General features: G+C 41.1%; 2 protein-coding genes across 3 annotated transcripts; both read right to left on the bottom strand.

Annotated features, from left to right (window-relative positions):
- Positions 1-314: 314 nt before the first annotated feature.
- On the bottom strand, positions 315-13,946 carry qser1 (glutamine and serine rich 1). Its single transcript, XM_046031485.1, has 13 exons — positions 13,569-13,946; positions 11,508-11,617; positions 10,328-10,465; positions 6,099-9,416; positions 4,217-4,521; positions 3,504-3,620; positions 3,257-3,390; positions 2,990-3,174; positions 2,741-2,878; positions 2,545-2,642; positions 2,065-2,211; positions 1,749-1,844; positions 315-1,543 (listed from the first exon to the last, which is right to left on the bottom strand). The coding sequence occupies exons 1-13, from the start codon at positions 13,676-13,678 to the stop codon at positions 1,403-1,405; spliced, it is 5,037 nt and encodes a 1,678-aa protein (XP_045887441.1). The 5' UTR covers positions 13,679-13,946; the 3' UTR covers positions 315-1,402.
- Positions 13,947-15,111: 1,165 nt separating this feature from the next.
- Positions 15,112-18,982, bottom strand: prrg4 (proline rich Gla (G-carboxyglutamic acid) 4 (transmembrane)). Of its 2 annotated transcripts, XM_046031509.1 has the most exons (7): positions 18,687-18,981; positions 18,423-18,539; positions 18,171-18,334; positions 18,038-18,065; positions 17,395-17,536; positions 16,503-16,697; positions 15,112-16,344 (listed from the first exon to the last, which is right to left on the bottom strand). In XM_046031509.1, exons 2-7 carry the CDS (start codon positions 18,523-18,525, stop codon positions 16,338-16,340), a joined length of 639 nt encoding a protein of 212 aa, XP_045887465.1. In that variant the 5' UTR covers positions 18,526-18,539; positions 18,687-18,981; the 3' UTR covers positions 15,112-16,337. The 2 variants fall into 2 exon arrangements, with proteins under 2 accessions (XP_045887465.1, XP_045887466.1); XM_046031510.1 differs by having other exon boundaries at positions 18,423-18,982.
- Between the last annotated feature and the right edge of the window lie 546 nt (positions 18,983-19,528).

Here is a 19,528-nt window from a genome sequence, read left to right as displayed (position 1 = left end):
TAGTTTTTAGGTATTCATGTTCTCAGAAAACTCCGGTTAAATATTGCCAGTGATTGTGTCAGGTGTACAAAAATGTTCCTGTGAGTGTGCATGTGATTTAAATGCTGTTGTCAGCAGTCTTATCTTCTTCTTGATTTATGTCTACTGATCCAGCAGTAAGGATGCATATTGCAAGATTGTTTAGCATTAGGTGGCGTTAGGTTTTGCATTTAGCATTAGCAAAGTGCTGTTGCTGTATATGTAATGAGATCTGTGGAAAAACCCTTGTTAAGAATTACCATAACCATATGGTACAAAACATAACAAAGCAAACATTTAACACATGCGGCACTTTATTTACAAACTGCATCTGTAAAGAACAAGATTATTTTTGACAGCATAAAATTGGTAACTGACTTATAAAGAGTCCATTTTGGAAAACTGTGGAAAAAAAACAATGAAAAAGTGTCTCAGAAATTGTAATAAACAAGAGAACATAATATTAATTCTGTGAAAAATATATATCTATTTGTCATAAAATGTGGGCTATGTCTGTAAAGGAGTATAAAGACAACTTTTATTTATTTTTACCCTCAGATAAGTCAAGATAATATTTGATTAACAAAATTCATAAAAAGCAGTACTGGAGCAGTACTGATCTTATAAGCAAATGGGTGTTTGAAGCACAAAAGTTAAACCACAATATAGATACAGTATATAGCTACTAAATTCCTCCTTAAGAGAATTGATGCAGTTCCCAACTCCATGTTCTTTTATACAAAATGTACATTATATATAAGTTGGCATTCCATTACAAAATGGATGTTTTACAAACAGTATATAGCTACGGTTATATATAATATATAGAGATTTTTTTTAACAATAAATCAACTTCTCTGTATGTGAGCCTTTTTTTCAAATGATTGAGACTTGTTATAACTGTAGGCAATCAGATTTCTGCATTTTTATTTGCTCTTGCTCTACTTCCTATGTCGACTGCTTTCTATCTAGTGCATACTCACTGGTTATGATCTGGCATTTAACTAAAAAAAACAATAAAAAAAACAATATAAATCTATGAAAAGGCTCATAAAAAGTGAGCTTTTAACTACAAAAACCTAAGACTAGGAGAAGCATAATGTGGAAGTCTTCCAAAATGCTTCCAAAAACAAAGTCTTTGTCCTCTGTTGATCATGTTACTGCTTTCTGCTCGGAAGCAGTGATGCACACTATAAACTTTACTGTTGTCCCGCTGTTCACCTGTCACTGCCACAGGCACCTGAATGTCTTTCAGGCCTTTCGGCTGACAGGTCCCTGATTCAAATCTCTCTGTGGCTGGAAGGAGAGACTCACTACATCCTTCTCTGATGCCATAAGTTAACTGAAGAGTTATTTTTTTTAAACCAAGCCTGTCACGGCTGGATCATCGGCAGGCCTGCTGCACTTGATTGATTAGCTCTCCAAAGCGATCAAAGAGCCCCTCTACCCAAGCTCCGTTCTGCAGACACTTCTGTACCGTTTCGTCCTGCCCCAGGTCACCTGCCTGCACCCGCAGAGAAGCAATCTGGAAGGCAGAACCACAAACAAAGCTTAATACAGCTTAAAGATCTTACGTTTCACCAGAATAATTAGCACCTGAAGTTAAACTTGCAAAATATTACTCATCAGAGAGTAAAATCTACACCAATTTAGCACCTATAAAGAAAACGGCTCATTAATTTCAACACAAGCTAGCATGGGACGCACGCACATGCACCACAATGTCTTACCTCATCCTTACACATGAGGTACGTGTGATACTTGTAATGCTGTAAAGAGTGGTACAGAGAGAACCACTGAGTTTTCTGCTGGTCCACCGTATACTCCTAGAAAGGCAAAAAGCAAAGTCTTAAAACACTTTATCAAGGACACTTGATAAATAAATCAGATATTAGTAGGAGACAGCATGACAGGAAAGGGAACCATGGCTTCAGTGCCCAACAGAATACAGGAATGAATGAGAAACATAAAATGGTGACACTGTGCCATCTGCTGGACATATACTAGGAAAACAGTGAATTTGACCAAAAGATCGTCTTGTCTTACCTGTGGCACTTTGTTAGGCATTTTGTGGGGCTTCATGGTTTTCTTATTGTACGCCTTCCCACTGAGACGCACCTTAAAGGCCGGGGTTTCCCCATCCTTCTTCAGTTCAGTCACCACTGAGATCTCTGGGAAGCTGTCTAGAGCCGTCTGAAGACAGAACAGGAGAGTCACAGAGGTTCATACACTGCAGTAAAGGTCCTGTGCCTTTGCTTTTCTCTTTGTCATCAAAATACATCCGGTGCTTGCCTTTTAAGCCTTTTGGAGAGAAAATAATGGCCATAACACAAAATGGCTTTACAGTGCATTAACTCAACATTGAAACAATCTCAGTTTACCTAACAGAAGTGTCTTTCTCTGCTTACGATTTGGCCTTTTGTAATCAAAGCGCCAGAAAATCACACTTATAATAATGCTTACTTCCTTTCTTTTCCAGAAAACTTACACCAAACCATTAATATACAGTTTCAAAGACACGCCCACCTTTAGGACCTGCCCTATGTGCAGTTTGTGAAGCAGGCGTTTCCTGTTGTCAGTGATCATCCCATCCACTTTTTTCATATGTGGCAGCAGCAACTCATCTGAAACAAGACAAAGACATGTTTTCTTTCCGTTTTTGGCCCACTACTAAGCCAATAGCTGAAAACGAACGAACAGCTCAAAACCCAAATTCACTCACCATTTGCCCTCTCAAGTGCTGTCATCACATCTTCATCTAAAGCTATGCTGATGAGCAGTTCCACAAAGCTCTTGAATGTCTCCTTCATTGTTCGCGTGTTGAGGAACCGTGAAGCAAACGGCACTGGAGGGTTTAACTCTAAGTGTGACAGATCAAAGATCAGGAGGGTGTCAAGAGGCAACATATACACTGCAAGTTATCAACATATCCAAACTACATTTAATAAGAAAAGCCAGAAGGCTTCTTCACCATCATCTTCACAGCCTTCTTCAGATGATCCCGAAGCAGTAGGTGAAAACTCCTCCTTCCATTTCCTCCTCTTCTTAGGAGGGGGCTCTGCCCTGGGCTTGAGTTGTTTAGGTCGAGGCTTTTGGCTCTGGGAGACTGAGGAAGGGGCGGCTGTCAAGCCCAGCAAGGTTTTCACCTGAACACCCCTGTGTGGTAAAACAAAGACGGTTACACAACTGAAGAGTTATGTTTCAAAAAACAATTGATCAGTCAATACTTGTAACACACCTAAGTGAGTTCATAGGCTTGCAGCGTGGCTTCCGACTACAAACTCGTACATACTCCCTTTTGTTAACGGTGTCCAAGAACTTCACATATACCCTCTGGTACATGGTCTTGGCATCACCAAAGTATCCAAGATACTACACAACACAAAGAAAAACATGTTACCTGTCGCTGAATAAAGAAGTTTTTTTTGAATGATCAAATACCCCTACGTGCATACTTTGGTATGGGCGTGTACGCATTCACTTACACTGTTGGTGGCTGAGAAGACTCTTTTTCCATCTCTCAACTCAGGCACAAATTTCTGCAGCAGAGCCTTCTGGACTTTCCAGATGGCTGGAGGTTCACTGCCTGCCCTCATTGTTACCTGGACACATGACACCATGCAGAACAGGCTTTCAGTACACTGCAAAACTGAGCTCTCAAAAACAAGGGAAAAAAAGCATTATAATGGAGGAAATATTACTTAAAATAAGCAAAATTATCTGCCAACAGAACAAGAATATTTCACTTGCTACTTAAGGCCAAAAATAAACTTGAAACATAAAAGCCGCCTGGTAAGAAGAAATATCTTGTCAGACCAAAAACTAAGTATATTTTGCCTCCAATTAAGATAATTAATCTTACTAAGATTTTAGTTTTTGCAGTGTATGTAATAACAGTTGCAGTATAAGAAACTGAAACAATGAATGTTCAGCTATGAGTGTACACAAGATCTCATGTCACTATCCTTCGACAACTCTGGGCTGAACACCTAAGGTGTTGCGGGGAGGCACCCATAAGGCCCATTCTACCACCACAAGGTAATATAGTTTAACTCTGACATGCAGCATTGAACTTTTATTACAAGCATCCTCATCTATACAAAATTTTCCGCTTTGACCACTTAAGTTAAATTCTCCTGACTACTAAAATCCATGTTCTCAAGCATTCATTTTCTGTCTATATTTTTTCCAGGCTGACCTTCAACATTTCGATATCCTCATTCCTTACGACAAACTCGTCTCTCTCCCGGTACATTCCCTCCCCTCCGCTGTCAGACAGCTCCTCATCAGTCAGTCCCTCGATGGCCACACTCATCAACTGCACAGCAAACTGACCCGGTGGGTTCTCTTTGGACTCCTCTTTGGCTCCAAGCACAGTCCCTCCCGAGATAGCGTTTGTTGTCTGTGTAGGAGTGGCTACCTGCAACAAACAGGTCTCGGTGACGGTGTGTGGCATTGTGGGAACTTGGTCTGACTTCATCATCGAACCAGGCATTTGGTTATCTGGAGAAGGGTTGCAAAAATATGAATATGTTGAAGAAAAACATTTTCAGAAAGAAAAATGACAATGACAACTCCACTAGACCCCTCGTGTAAATCAAGAGATTTGGGATAGCATTTATCAAAGTTCACAGACGATGCATGTCACAGCAGATTACCAAAATATTGTATAAATAATAATGTTACTGATGTCTTAAGTCTGATTAAGATTTTAACAGCACAGCAAAGAGAATACTGTTGATTTTGTTTTATTACTTACTCAGGAAAGCTTAAAAGCAAAGATGGGAGCGACAACAGAGAACCACTTTTTGCACTTCAGTGCCATACATAAACAATGTCTACTGAGTTTTGCATGACATTTCTCTGTGGGGTGTGGTTCTCTATTAACTTGATTCATGTCCATCCAGTGCAGTGACGTACGACTGGGTATCGAATCTTAATACTAATTACTAATAATACTAATTTTAGATGCATTTAAGGTTCATAGTTTTGGATCTCAGAAGCCATTTTAAGACATTAGTCTAAACTCAAGTTTAGTAGCTTGTGGGGATTAGGGATGCAACGATTACAGATTTTGTTGGTACGATTATTGTCAGAGAAATAATCACGGTTTCACAATTATTACGATTATTATGCATTAATTAATTTCACAACACTAGTAATGACTTAAGTTTATTTAATATTTAATGCATTAACTTATATTTCTATAATATGTAAGTATTATTAATGTAAGAGGACCGCAGCATGCGTGCAAGCTCGCCGTGCGGTACACGTTCATAGCGCCGCGGGGCTGTCATTGCGGTGGGTCTTAAAGTTTACCCCTGCTTTGTTTGTTTATGTTGTACTGAAAGCTAGACTCTCACTGCTCCGGCATCGATTGTAAGTGACACGTTATATTTGATTCCCCACCAACTTGCTACGTTATTCAATATAATGTATTAGGCCTACCTTTACTTGGGTGTGCAAAGCTGGGTGGTGATCCGGCAGGTGCTGCATCAAGTTTAATGTAATTACTCGCTCCTTTAGCAGGAGCCTTTTAAACGGCAAGTTTTTGACCAGGTGATTCGTCATCTTTAGTAACGCCCTGGTCAGTCTGAGTGTAGCCTACCCGAAATGCTCCCACACTGCCGACTTCAGCCGTTTCTTTGGTGGAAATAAAGCTTCACAGTTTGCCCCTCTGCCATAGTTTAGCCAGTGTACAGTAGACTCTGATAAGCATGACACTTATGCTGGTGCACCGCTACTGTAACTTTGTTTTTGTTTTATGCAAGTTGCCACAGTTTCGTTCTGTACAACAGAAACACTCGGGTGTTGCGGGAGCCTTTACGATTAATTAACCGTGACGTTTTAAAGCGCGGTTAATAGTGAAATCCGGTAATCGCTGCATCCCTAGTGGGGATTTATTATTTTGAAAATCCATCCATCGTCCACCGCTTATCCTGCGCACAGGGTTGCGGGTTATATTGAAAATCATAATCAAAAACACAATCAATAGGGGGACAATATTATAAAAGGTTGTAGGTTAATGCTCTGATCGCCATATTAGCAGCTCTTTACAAGATTAAGCAGGGTGTCATTACCTGCCCTGATTTTCCGATCTGAAGATTCATCCAGAGCTGAAAGCGCTGAGCTGATGCTGTTCCTCAGGGCCTGGTTCTTCCCAGTGTTCTCCTCTTCATCTGAACTGAACGACGGCAGAGTCTCCAAGTTCTTTTGCAGGTCTTCATCCAGACGTTTTTGCTGACCGCTCGCTCCTTGACCCTTCTGGGGAATCAAGGGCGCAGGAAGAGTCTGCATTTTGGGAGGCAAAGAAGGCAAAGTACATGGTGGTGGTTTGGACGACGTGCAGGTCTTCCTCTGGCGACTAATAGTTCGCGCAGGACTCGGAGAGTATTGCTGTTTGGGGCCAGACTTGATGAAGTCAAGGAAGGAGCCAATGAAGCCCGTTTTGACCTCTGGTTGTTTCTCTTCCACTTCACGAATCTTCTGCCTCATTCTCTCCTGCTGTGGACAGCCATCATATGCACCATGCGAAGAAGATGGCGAGCTTACGTCACTACCCTTGGAGTTTTGCCGCTTTGCCTGCCCACTGCGCTTGGCCAGTCTGGGCTGTCCACTATCCTCCTCAGGACCACCTGGTTTGGTCAAGGACTTAGAGCGAGCCTTCTTTTTGGGAAAGTCTTCGCCACCTGGGCATTCCATGAGGCCATCCTCTGTTTTAATGCACTTTACATTCCCTTTGACTCTGTTAAGGAGACCTGAGGGGTCATACAACTGCCCGGCTAAGTGATAGCCATTCTCAGAGCTCCCTCCATCTCCATTTGAGTCGAGCTCAGAACCGTTGCTGTGGTGAACAGTGTGACCCTGGCAGTCTGTGGCCATCTGAGCGCCATTTAGTGTCATGGTGTGGGAGTTAGTGTTGGTGATGATTGAATGTTGTGCTGAGGAGAAACTAGGTGACATGTGCCTCATATCCACAGTATGGAAGTGACCTTTAGAATCAACTGGGCTTGCCATCACTGCCATTTCCGCCTCAGCAGAGGATGTAGCTTTGACAAAGTCTTGTGGTGTGACACCACAGGCCGCCACCGTGGCAGCCAAGATGTCGTCAACGTTTGACAAAATATTTCTGTCGTCTGCAAGTAGCATGGACTCGGGGAAGCAAATGGAGTTGAGAGTAAAGTGGTTCTTGGCATCATTTGGTTGCTGATCTGCCGACTGGTTGTAGTGGTGTTTAGAGGAATCAGGGCACCCTGTGCTCTGTTCAGACACAACTGTGCCCTGCTGACTCTGGGTTTCATTGACACTGGGACCCAGCAGTTCTCGATCCATCTGAAGATACTGGACATGAACAGGGCCCAAATCTTGGGATGGTTGGATACCTTGCACTGATACCACTTTTGAAGTGTTTTGACCATGGTGGACAAGTGGCTGCTGGAGCAGAATCATCTGGTTATGGTCAAGGAGAACCTGAGTGCTGGGGACGGTGATAAATTGGGCATGGGCTGCTGAGGTCTGGCTCTGTGACTGACTATGATTCTGGTGGTTTTGTTGATGTGGCTCAGGAGATTTTAGGTGGAGAGAGTGCTGCTTAAGCTGCTCTGAACTAAGGGGGACATGTGAAGATATAATACTGGAGTTTGTAGTTTTCGTGTTGGCAGTTCCCTGACCATTGGCACTGCTTAGACGAATGTGCTGTTGGCTCAGAGGACCCATTCTTTCACACTTTACCTGTGCTGTGTTGGCATGAACAAGTCCCATCAGGTGATCATCTGAGCGGGAATTGCTTCGGATAACGCTTTGTGTTTTATGATGATCGTCCATTTTTGCAACAACATAGATGACGTTGTTGAGAGCAGACATACTGCTGGCTGTTGCAGAAGCTTCCATAGATGCCTGCTGGAGAGCATCTAGGCCATGGAGAGGAAGCTCTTCCAGTTTCTGCTTGCCATATGTTGGCTTTAAGTCCTGGATTGAGGATCTGACGTTATTTTGTAAGGCTTGAGCAGTTGAAGAGTAGGTAGGCAACGATGCAGACAAAACATATTTATGGGGCTGTGTCTGCTGCTGGGACAGAGTGTCATGCGTTTTACCTCCCACTGAGGCCTGCATGACGGTGTAGTCCTGTGTAGAATTTGATGTGGCCAGACTCCGCACACATGTGGGTGGGTAAGAGGAGTTAAGGGATTGTCCTGTGGCATAGCTCTGCGACTGAGTCACCGAAGCTTGCCCCTCTGACTGAGATGTAAAAGTCACATTTGGGGCACCCTGAGAGTGGGATGTGGAGTAGCTCTCTGAGAGATTACCCTGACACAAGCCCTGGACCTGGGCTCCATACTGAATCTCTTGCTCCTGACTCAGCCCAGGACTGGAAGAGTAAACAAGAGCCTGACTAACAGATGCCACATTGTCAGACTGGCTGGAGAGGGAAGGCAGAGTCTTGTAAAGGGGGGAGAGCTTGTCTGAGGTGGAATGGGAGGGCTGTGACTCTGTGTGAGGGGTGATATAAGTTTGAGACAGACTACTGGACATTAGACTGGATAGCTGGACAGACTGCTGATTAGCAATCACTGAGTTCTGCTTATGTCCTGGGGAGGAATAATGCTCAGGAGACTCTCCTGTCAGGTTCTGAGAGTGCTCGTGACTCTCTTCACCCCCAGCAGGGTGTGGTGCTAGTTTGGAAGAGCAGTCTTTAACCTTCGGCAAAGAAGTGGACGAATAAGCTTGAGTTACCGAGTCTGTTTTGGGTTGTGGAGCACGACTGACCCCTTGAGAGGAATCTGCTCCTGTGGACACTGGGGTCTGACGGGACGGGTCCTGCTGGTAGGACACATCCGCTTCATTGCCAGAGCCAAAGTACCCCTGTAAGGAGTGCTCTGAATTGGGTAATTGCTCGGAGGCCGCATGGCTGCTGGAAGGCCTCTGGTGGTGTTTGATCACACTACATTCACGCTGAAGAGCTCTTTCGATAGAGCCTGAGAAAACTGTGGCTCCATAGGGTTGTGGGGAACCATGAGGGGCAGGCAGGGCAGAAGGCAGCAGGCTGAACTGGGGTTGTAGGAGGTGGGGGGCCGACTCCTGGGCTGAGCGGTAGGTGGAGGACTGGACAGGCAGAGTTGAGCTCAAAGTGGGTCCAGAGAGATGATTGAAGGCCAGTGCAGTGGGAAGCACAGTCTGGCTTGATTTGAGATGGAGGAGGGGGTCATGGTGAGAAAACAGGCCATTGGTGGAAGTGCTGAAGGCAGGATCCTGGAGAGCCAAGGAAGGGTTAGTAGCATAACTCCTGGAAGGGTAGGCACCTGCGTGCTGATAGGACGACAGAGCAGCAGGGGAGGGGAAAGTGGCAGTAGAAGGCAGGGCACCAGTCAAATACAGCTCTGTGGTGGAGGAGTTGGTACCTGCATTGCACAGAACAGATGTTGTAAGAACAGGACAGGCAACACGAAGGGATATAATACAACAATAAAAAATTAAACCTGTGCTCACAATAGATAAACCCAACTTAATTTTGTCCAGTAAAAGCTTTCTCCAGATGCTTTTAAGAGTTATGCCCAGACCTAATTTGCCTTCATTTTTCAGTTATATCCAAACCAAATCGACATGCAACATGCATGCAAATACTAATTGCTTCAATAGTTTAGAAAATTTACAACAATCCTTTAGTTGCCAGCAAGCCCTATAGGTAATTTTTAGTTATTTTAAAAGCATAATTTCAGTATTTTTAAACCTGGACCCTATTTTCACATATTTTGGTGTTGAAATGACTAGCAGGTACAAAATGTTTTGGAATCCGTGCAGTAGATGACTAAGCCTGTCAAAATTATGTCCACAAAAAGTACTTCTTTTTGCCACCGACAGACTCAGACTGTTATACGAGGTATCTAACAATATCATGGAAAAGGATCCCTACGAGAGACTCCCGTTCACACCCTAACCAGAAACATGAGTTTCAAAATGAGTGAAAATATGGTCCAGGTTTAAAAATACCAAAATTATACTTTAAATAAATACATTCATAGTCCATCCTCTATTAGGGGTAAATATGTAAAAATACCTGGTCTAGTACACAATACTATTCTGGGTATAGATCAAAGATCGCGTGATTCTATTCAGTGAATATGTTTCTCGCACATACACAAACACCACATAAACTTCACAACTCATATAGTGTCACATTTAAAATCAGTTCCTCTTGTAAGTTATTCAGGTTACGTTAAATAAACTAAGAAGCCAACATACATAGTAAAAATGGCTAAACCACAATTGGTGGTGTGTAAGTAAAACACTGAATGAGTGGATGTGCTCTCACCAGAAGGCCAGGATGGGGGTCTAAAAGGAGGAAGCAGTGAGGCACTAACAGGACCAGCCTGAAGGCTTCTTGACTCCATGGCTGACAGGAAGCTCATAATCGAGGTCTCAGAAGTATTACTGCTTGAGTCAAGTGCTCCTGACAGCCAAAAGGAGAAAGGGAGGATGACCACAGAAATGGGCAACAAAGTAAATAAGAGTGTTAAAAAGGTTAGGTCACCCAAATTGCAAAAGTTCTGCAGCAGTCGGGCTACATTATCTACTCATGCAGACAGTTTTGCTAAGGTTTAAGATATCTGCTTCCTGCCTCCACTCTAATACAATAAATGGTGGAAAGAATTTAGTTTGTGGTGCTCAAAGCATTTATAAATGCCATGCTGAAAAAAAAATAAGAAAAATTAGGCTTGTAAAGGAAATACCTTCTACTTAAGAAACTGCCCAATTAAAAGTGTCCACAGCAAGGCCTGTGAATTATCCAGACAGATTACTGTTGAGTTTTTAAAACGTTTTTCAGTATCACAAATGAAATTCAATTTACATCCATCGAATTGATTGGTGGGACAAACATCACAGGGTGATCTCAAAAAAACCCAAAGCATATAGACATTTTCATTGGACGCGTTGCCAGGGTGATGCACCCGGCCCGAAGTCAACTTCCGTTCTGCTTGTTTATTACTGGGTTTGTGTTTAGCTAATATGGTGAGTGATATCCAGTACAGCGTTTCCCACAAATCCATTTATTTGTGGCGGCCCACCACATTATCAGCGCTGACCTCCACATATTGATTTCAGTTTCTTTTTTTGTTTTTACTATTTAAGATGGGAAAACTTTGATTGCAGAGCTGCACGCAGCGCATATTTGCTCAGCACCTCCTCTCACTCGCGCCCTCTCTCTCTCTCTCCCCGCAAACACATTGACAGCGGACCAGTCTGTATTGAATGGTTAGTATCATGAACACCGCTGCACAAATCCGTCCAACGTCAATGCGTTAATTTCGGGCCAGAGTAATGCACATGCGCACACCGTTTGTTTATGTTGTTACCGCTGAAAGAGTCTATAAAACCAAAAATATCTGCATGACTAGATGCTAGATGGCTAGATAGTTAATGTCAAAGTAAGTTTACTGTAATTTGGGTAAACTGACCCTCTAAAAACAATGTGTATAGCATTCATAACTCACCTGCTGCAGCGGGAAGGTGTGATGTAGTGTAGGTGGGAAGCTGGTGGGTGGAAGTATAGCTTTGCCGCTGGAGGAGCTCTGCATCAAGGTGTGCTGCACCATAACTGGAACTATATCAACACACAAACACATACATGAGAGCTGTCATCTTCACAAGCAGCGTTGACCCAAGTAAATGACTTCTCTTGACATAGCACACAGAAATCAAACCTGAGGTAATCAGATGCAGCCAGCCTGAGCAAAAGTGTTCCCTTTTGGAGAACACAGAGGTGAAAGGGAGTCATCGGCCTCCTTTTCTGGTCCCCACACAACAGCAATCTTCTGTTATGAAATCTGTCCCTGATATTTGACTATAAAGTTGAGAAAAACTAACATAGCCAAGGCCGACATACACTCCCTGGCCACTTTATTTGGTACACTTGTACAATTTAATGCGATCCAATACAACAGCTCTGCTACATGCTCCACATTTCCTAAGATTATAATGTTTACTTTTGTTGACACTGTCAGAAAGGCATTAATTCAACTTTATGGTTAGTACTGAGGTCGTAGTTAGTGGTGCTGTTGTACTGGACTGCATTGTTTTGAAATCTGTTTCTAATACTCTAATAAATAGGGTGGACAAAACATTAATATAATGTTGTCCGGTACAACACTACTACAAACTACAACCTCAATAATAAACCTATATTTAAATGATTATACCTTTGATGATGATACCTCTCTGACAGTGACAGTGTCAACCTCTCTGACAGTGTCAATCAAAACGTTATTACATTAGTTAAAGGAAGACTCTACAGCTGTGCCGTTATATTGGATTACGTTAGATTTTAAAGGTGTACCTAATAAAGTGACCACTGAGTGTACCGAGTAAAGTACTGTAGGGCAGCACATGATATTGAGTAATCTTTTAAATTTTTTGATTCGATGATTGTTTTTGGTCTATAAAATATCAAAAGAAACAAATGCAAATGCGTGTGTCTATTTTTTAGTGTATTCAACAGCAACACAAGCCCCTGGTATTGGGGTCATATAAGACAGGAGGAAAACTGAGATAATCTTCTGTAATCAGTGCAATCACTGTATATTTTACTTGATTAATCATTATAATAAACCAATTGTATACTGCTTTGATTTTTGTCACTCAAACAACTATGAGTTGATGAGTAAACATTTCTGTAGTGGATCATCTTACTTTATCTGCTCTGGCCTTCCTCTCAATGCTGTAGGATGATGATGTCTTATAAATTAACTGAAGAGTTGCTATTTATTTGTGCTGCTTATGAGCACAATCTGACTTATTCGAAGCAGATACTGAAATTTTGTTATTGAGGATGATACCTGTTCATTATTACAACATGTAACATTAGTAACATTAGACTATAAACACAATAATCTTGAGTTTGACTAAGTTAACTTAGAGCTCTGCAACTTTGGCAGTTTTTTTGGCTACATCAGGATCAGATTCAGAAATACTTTATTGATCCTCCATTAACTCTATTTTATGAACTATAAAGTAAGTTAAAATGATGCCAAGGATTTTAATGGTCCTCTAACTCTTCCAACTAAAATAATGGCACAAATATGAAGACTTCGGCAAGTCACCTCTTAAGTACTTTAACAACACCAGTAGCTATGTACCTCTAATTTGTGCCACAACTGAAATGATTAGCATTGGTGGCTAGTTACCCATCTTGTTTTGGCTTTGGCGAGCACCTGTGGGTGAGGAAAACAGGCCGATAAAATGCTAGTTTAAGCTGCCTAGCTGGTGAACTTCTTACAGACATGAAACAAATGCCTCTCTAGTTTGTACAAACTCTGTACAAGGCCATGCTGAGAAGACGGTGTGCTAGCAAAAAGGCTAGCAAGGTGGGAGAGAGTAACAAACGGCTAAGAAACCACTGCCAAAGCCCCAATAACTCCGATCAAACCCCGATATTGCCTCAATTCCTCCAGTGTTTCCGATAACAACAAGGACCTCCGCACTTTTCTCCAAAAGCAAAGCTAGGCCAACCCATCACCGACATTTCCTTCGGTAGGCGCCCTCTCCTTCATCTTTACCTTGGCTTGACACTAGCTGTGCTGCGGTCATAGGCCCAAGACGCTACGGTCTGTGCTGGTGGAGCCAGCGGGTCCGCAAAGCTGGAGGTCGGGTAGTTCCTGTCCATCATCCGGTGAAAGATTCACTTCCCCGACGGAGCTTCGTGGAGCAGCGGACACACATCGTAGCAGCCCGGGTCCGACCGACCAGACAGTCCCGTGAAATCACCGCACAGTCTGCAAAGTCCCCGTGAAGTGGTTCTATATCCTGGATAAAAGTGAACCTTTTGCCTTCTGAATGATTTCGTTAATTGTTGTTCATCTCTCGTCATGGAGAGCCGTGCAAACCCTGCATGGTTTCACGTACCCATGTTAGTTTATTTCCCAGGATGCACCGCAGACTTTGGCTGGAAGTTGTGTAGTTTTCTTTCCCTCCACCCTATGCCTTCAGCTGTCTCCCACCTTCCACGGTTCTTCAGATCATTTGAGAAACCAAAACCTTTTTTTTTTTTCTAAATTAGAACCTCCAAAATCCCCATATGCAGGGATTAATTTCAGCCTGCCTCTGCTTGCATACAGTGGTGAAATTATTAGAATAATGCCAGGTTAATAGTCTTCTGTATATTTTCACTGTGTTCACTACTCACAGTGAATTAAATAATGATAAATTGAGTCCTCCTGTTTTAGATGTCACTGGTGCCTGTTTGGAAACTATACAATAATTGTTAGGTTTTGATGTAAACCCCTTTTGTTAGACTTTTTTTTGGAATAACTTTTGTGCCTTTATCAGCAGCCATATTGATAACCATTTAATGTTAATTTGGAAATGTACCATTTGGCATCCTTGAACATGAATTTGAATTCTCAGCTGTAAATTCCTAATCATTTCATTTTATTGGCTACGTTTCACTTATAATAAATTTACAGATAAGAAGCCCAACGTCTTGGTATTCACAAACGGTAAACTGACTTGGGTTGGTTTTTTTTATAAGTTCAAAGGCTGTGAAAATATAAAATGATAATATAAGAAATACTTTTATTTTGATTAAAATGTTAATGTGAAATGTAATCACTTCCTGGCCTGGAACTGTTGACTTTTCTTCTGTACACCTTATGATTTTATCATGAATTTGTATTGTTTTGTATGGTACAATGAATTTATACATGTTTACTGTATTTAATTAAAGAAAAAAAAAATTGTTTCTCTGTATTACTATTTTAAAATAAGGTAACCTCCTGTGGAGCCCTCAATACACCAGCCGGTAGCTAATTCATACAGTTTTCAGTCTTTTAACTACAAACGTACAAAATTTAATTATAGTACAACAGATGAGTTCAAATCTGATTGACAGTGACAAAACATGAGGATAGTTGTTTTGGTCTCAAATCTGTACACTTTGGAAATGGCATAGTCAGCAAAGGAATATACATTTTTCTTCCGATATGGCTGACCAAACCCTCAAAGCTGATCATATTCACACTAAATATCAAAATGAGAATGGGTACAAAGCCATCTTGTGCACACATACAAAACCTTACATACAGTTGAAATATGACACAAAAATAATTAAAATATCCATTTTATTTAAAACTATAAAAGATTTACATTTCAAGTAGGTATGCTTCAGATCAGCTTCACCAAAGCTAGCCCTCAATACATTCTCATAATCGCATGATGAAACTTAATGGTAATTTACAGGGACATAGCTTCTTGACTCTTAAGCATCCAACAGGCTTGTATAATGCTCATTCAAACTGCAGTTTTAAAACAAAGTGACATATTGGACTACCTTTACAACTGCTGAATTACATTTTAGCGGTCAAATTCATCACATCTATAATTGTCTTGTATAATTGTAAAATGTTCTCTTTGTGAGTGTAAAAGGTTGTAAAACTGTCTTTGAAGAGCTTCCGCCTTGATATACATAATACATTTAATAACTAACCACAATGTACGATATTGAAAGTAAAAATGTCTTTACATATTAGAATATAGTTGTTATATTAGTTGACTCAAACACACATTTCCTAACACAGCAGAACTTTATAAAGCAGCAATAAAATCTGCATATTTTTAAAAAGTAAAAAGATGATGATATGCAACTCAAAGTATAAAGTGAATTTTAAAATAAGCTGGTAGACCAGCGCATCAAAAATACTTCAAAGCACTTTCTTTACAGCAATATTAACCATTATGCCATTAAAAGCAGTTTTGTTGTCACTATTCTGAAGGAGACTCTTTAATTGCAATTAATACTCGTGTAATAAAACATAATCGTAATCTAGCTATCAGCCCTTCTATGCATGCTGTTTCTAAAGCAACTACTTAAATATTTCAGCAATTTAAATCTCATGTCTAAAGCATTGTTGATTCTTCATTGGCATTTATACAAAAAGTAGCAAACTGGGTACAGTGTATTCAACACAGGGTAGGGTTGTTATATTACAAAGCACAATCACACCGGCAAAAAGAGTTAGTAGAGGCTACTGTAATACTACATTCTGGCACAAGCAGGTTGAGAAAGGGTAGCAAAAAAAATTGACAAGAGCATTCTGCTAAGGAAAAGGTACACAAACTGACCAGAAAGATTAGACATGTATGAGTGGAAGAAGAGAGCTCAATGAGAGCAATAAACAGAATGCATAAGGCACCGTTTTAAATCTTGTGATGAAGAAAAAAATTGGTTTGGCACATTACAAAAGAGGAGCAGCAGCTGTAAAATGTTCGCTTAATGTTGACAGACAGGCTGATTTGCTGTTCTGAAGATACTACCGCCAAGTACTTCCAGGTCATGAGCTAAAACCAAAAATAAGAAAAAAATGTTATAAAAAACATGCGTGAGTGGAACAGGTACATCCAAACTGTGCATGCATTACCTGACTGCAAATGTGTATGAGGAAAACATGAAGAGTGAGTTTAAATATAAACTCAAATACAAAAGCATATGCAAATACCCAGGATAGGGAGGAGGTGGGGCGTCATGCTGTCCAGTTTTAGCGATTGCCTGCTCATAGGATGGCAGCCCTGGCGGGTCGATTTCCTCCACAGGGGGTGGGTGTGCAGGTGGGAGCATAGGTTGTAAGGACACCTCCTCCAGCCGTCGCATTATTAGAGAAGCATTAGTCCTTCTCGGTCGTACCCGGATGGAGCTGTGAGGGGAGTGTAGACACACACATTATATTTAATTCATATGTGATCTACTTGATGCTTAAAAGTATTGACATTTAAGGTCAAAGTCAACTTCATTTATTCAACATTTGTTCTGCAGGTTCCCCAGCACTTCATGTATGACACAAAGGGTGATAATAAGCACTAAAATGTTTTTAGAACAGGTCTAGAGTTTAAACAATTAAATTGATTGAAGTTAATCTGGTCAGTTATCAAAATAGTTGCAATCAATTACCAAGTAAAGATGTGTAAGACTCATTGGTTCCCGCTTCTCAAATGTCACGTACGAAAGTAAAGTGAATATCTTTTGGGGGGGGGTTCACACAAAACAAGCAATTTGATTATGTCAACTTCAGGTTTGGGAAGTTGTAACATTCACTGTTCATTAGACAAAATAATTATAAAAAAAAAAGAAAAAAAAAAAGGGTCAGATGAATTCGATATTGAAAACAACTGTTGGTTGAAGAAGCACTTAACACAGAAAATGAAAACTATTTGAAATATTCCAACTTTTGTTACATACGGTGTAAACAAATGTTCAGTTTGTCAATTTTTTTCTAGTGCCTGGGATTATAGTGCAACAGAGTTGTAGTAGTAGTGCCTGTTAGGTCTAAAAGGCTAGAAGTGTGCAAGAATAATGTAGCTGCCATTAGTAGTAGTAAAGACCCTCTCACTCACTTTGCACGGCTGAAGTCACCCTTGCATTTGCCTTGACAGAAATACCAGATCAGGAGGCCGACAAAGACAATGGCCACTCCGCCAGCAATCAGCCCCACCAATAGAGATGTCACATCAACGCGCGATGGGCCTTTGTCCTTATCTGTGAGACACAGACCACAATGAGAATCTGGATAACGTTGAGCTTGTTTGATAATGGCAGTGAATTGTACTGTACATAATAAAAAAGTAGCCACCTGCATATCACATGGTGGTTCTTCTTTTTTATCTGATATTGATTATTTGGTAGAAGAACATTAGAGAAGTATAGTTTGATTTTCTACAGTAGTAGAAATACTGTTATTAAATCTATATTCAGAACTCAGTCCTCACAACTAATGCAAAATAAATGCAAAGGTAATGTCCAAACCACAATTGGAATTTGTGCAAAGCAATTATGTTCTTAACTACTGTGCGCTGTTAAACGAGTGGTGAAACAGGTTTGGAAAACCACATTAACATAATTGTCTACAGGAAAGGCACAAGTGTTCATTAACAACAACAACAAGTCTACACTACTTTGGTAATTAAATTTGATAACATTGCCCAACACTTAAAACGATCTACTGTAACAAATAGATTTCTGTGTCTCTCTCTCTCTTACCTGCAGTGTATTTCTTCCAAAAAGCTTCCTGCAAAACAAAAGATCATTAGTGAACTCTGACTTTGAGGCCTTCTCCCTCTTTGTGCTCATGAAATGACCCCAGTGAATGCCTCACTGAACAGCATCACTTAACCGTTTCCGGGATGTTTTCAAAGACCTCCCTTGCTTCTTCGTAATTGCAGACTTCTTCATAGCACTCCCTTTCAAGATTTCCAGGAACGAACATCTCAAAGTCAAACCGGTTGAACAGTAGATGGCGACCCAGGAACGAATTTGCGTCCCCCTCATCTACAAACACTAAGAAGCAAGTCCAAACAGATGAAATGATTATCAGGCCATCAGGCTACAGTGGACGAATGTGTACTTCTTCAGTAAAATAGCTCACCTTCCTGGTCGTGTGCTCCTTCATGTTTCGAAAGTAAGCTCCTCATACAGGCCAGATCTCCACATGACAGGAGTTGAAGGAGTATGAACAGACGGAACAACATGGTCACGCGTGCACCTGCGCGCGGATAGCGGGTGGGGCATTAATTGGTAGTACAATGACAAAGTACTTCAACAACGCACCCAGCCTCTTCAAACTAGTATATATATACGCTTTTCTTTAACCCACCAGCACCAGATACCCATATATTCTACATTAGCCTACCTATGATCAAAAGTGACACATAATGATGAGCAGAGTTCAACACCAACAAAATGAAACATATATGAGGGAGCGGCGGTACGTATTCCCAGTCTCGACGCTGATAAGATGAATCAGGAAACGTTGAGCGATACTCAGTCACAAACAACAGCTGTGCTCCGCAACTTCCTTTGAAAAAAGCTGCGGCGTCATCCTAAAATATAATAAAGTATAACTGAGATGGTCCCTGAGGAACCCAATCCATTTCCGTAGGTTAAAATAGGTTTTGTTTACTCCCGAAAGACGTGGACTCCGCTCTTCTTAAACTACCTGCGCAGACTCAACCAATCGATCACGTTTACCTGGATAATATGATGAGTTCTGGAAATGAAAGTGGACGCTAGATGGCAGCTGAAGTATCGAAAATAAAAGTGCTTTCAGAGAATTTTTTCACATCGAAGTATTAAATTACACATTCGTCATCTGACTTCTGACTCTGAGTCAGATTCAACTGAAGCCTACTCTCAACGGCAAATCATCAGGCCATTACTCTTCATCATAGGCCTAAACAGCACTCCGTGACTTTCTGATAATGTCTATTTTTTAGGCTTATTAAAGCTAATTAAAGAAATCTTTTCTCAAAAGTAAATATCAAAAATGTAATGTAATGTCAAAAAGGACAAAACAAATAAAACCGTACAAAATGGATAAATACTTGTTACAACTAACCTACTGAAGGCTTTTTGACACACTAATATATCAACTGTATGTATTGTTTGAGCTTAATGCTGTAGTGCAGTGGTTCTCAAAGTCCGGGACACCCAGAGGTCCTTGAGGGGGTCCCCGGCAAAAAGAATAATTTTTTC

The sequence above is a fragment of the Micropterus dolomieu genome, linkage group LG19 (genome assembly GCF_021292245.1).
Source record: "Micropterus dolomieu isolate WLL.071019.BEF.003 ecotype Adirondacks linkage group LG19, ASM2129224v1, whole genome shotgun sequence".
NCBI classification, from domain to species: Eukaryota; Metazoa; Chordata; class Actinopteri; order Centrarchiformes; family Centrarchidae; genus Micropterus; species Micropterus dolomieu.
The sequence above is the reverse complement of the archived record's forward strand: the minus strand, read 5'-3'. Positions and strand labels throughout refer to the sequence as shown.

What these genes read in the sequence shown, in the direction of transcription:
- prrg4 (XM_046031510.1), bottom strand. Translation starts at nt 18,525, where the DNA reads ATGTTGTTCCGTCTGTTCATACTCCTTCAACTCCTGTCATGTGGAGAT. An exon ending in AGGAGCACACGACCAGGAAG is followed by an intron (nt 18,335 to 18,422) that starts GTGAGCTATTTT and finishes CTTGCTTCTTAG; the next exon opens with TGTTTGTAGATGAGGGGGAC. An exon ending in TTGGAAGAAATACACTGCAG is followed by an intron (nt 17,537 to 18,037) that starts GTAAGAGAGAGA and finishes TGTGTCTCACAG; the next exon opens with ATAAGGACAAAGGCCCATCG.
- qser1 (XM_046031485.1), bottom strand. Translation starts at nt 13,678, where the DNA reads ATGATGGACAGGAACTACCCGACCTCCAGCTTTGCGGACCCGCTGGCT. An exon ending in AGGATATCGAAATGTTGAAG is followed by an intron (nt 3,621 to 4,216) that starts GTCAGCCTGGAA and finishes TCATGTGTCCAG; the next exon opens with GTAACAATGAGGGCAGGCAG. An exon ending in TCTTCTCAGCCACCAACAGT is followed by an intron (nt 3,391 to 3,503) that starts GTAAGTGAATGC and finishes TGTGTTGTGTAG; the next exon opens with TATCTTGGATACTTTGGTGA.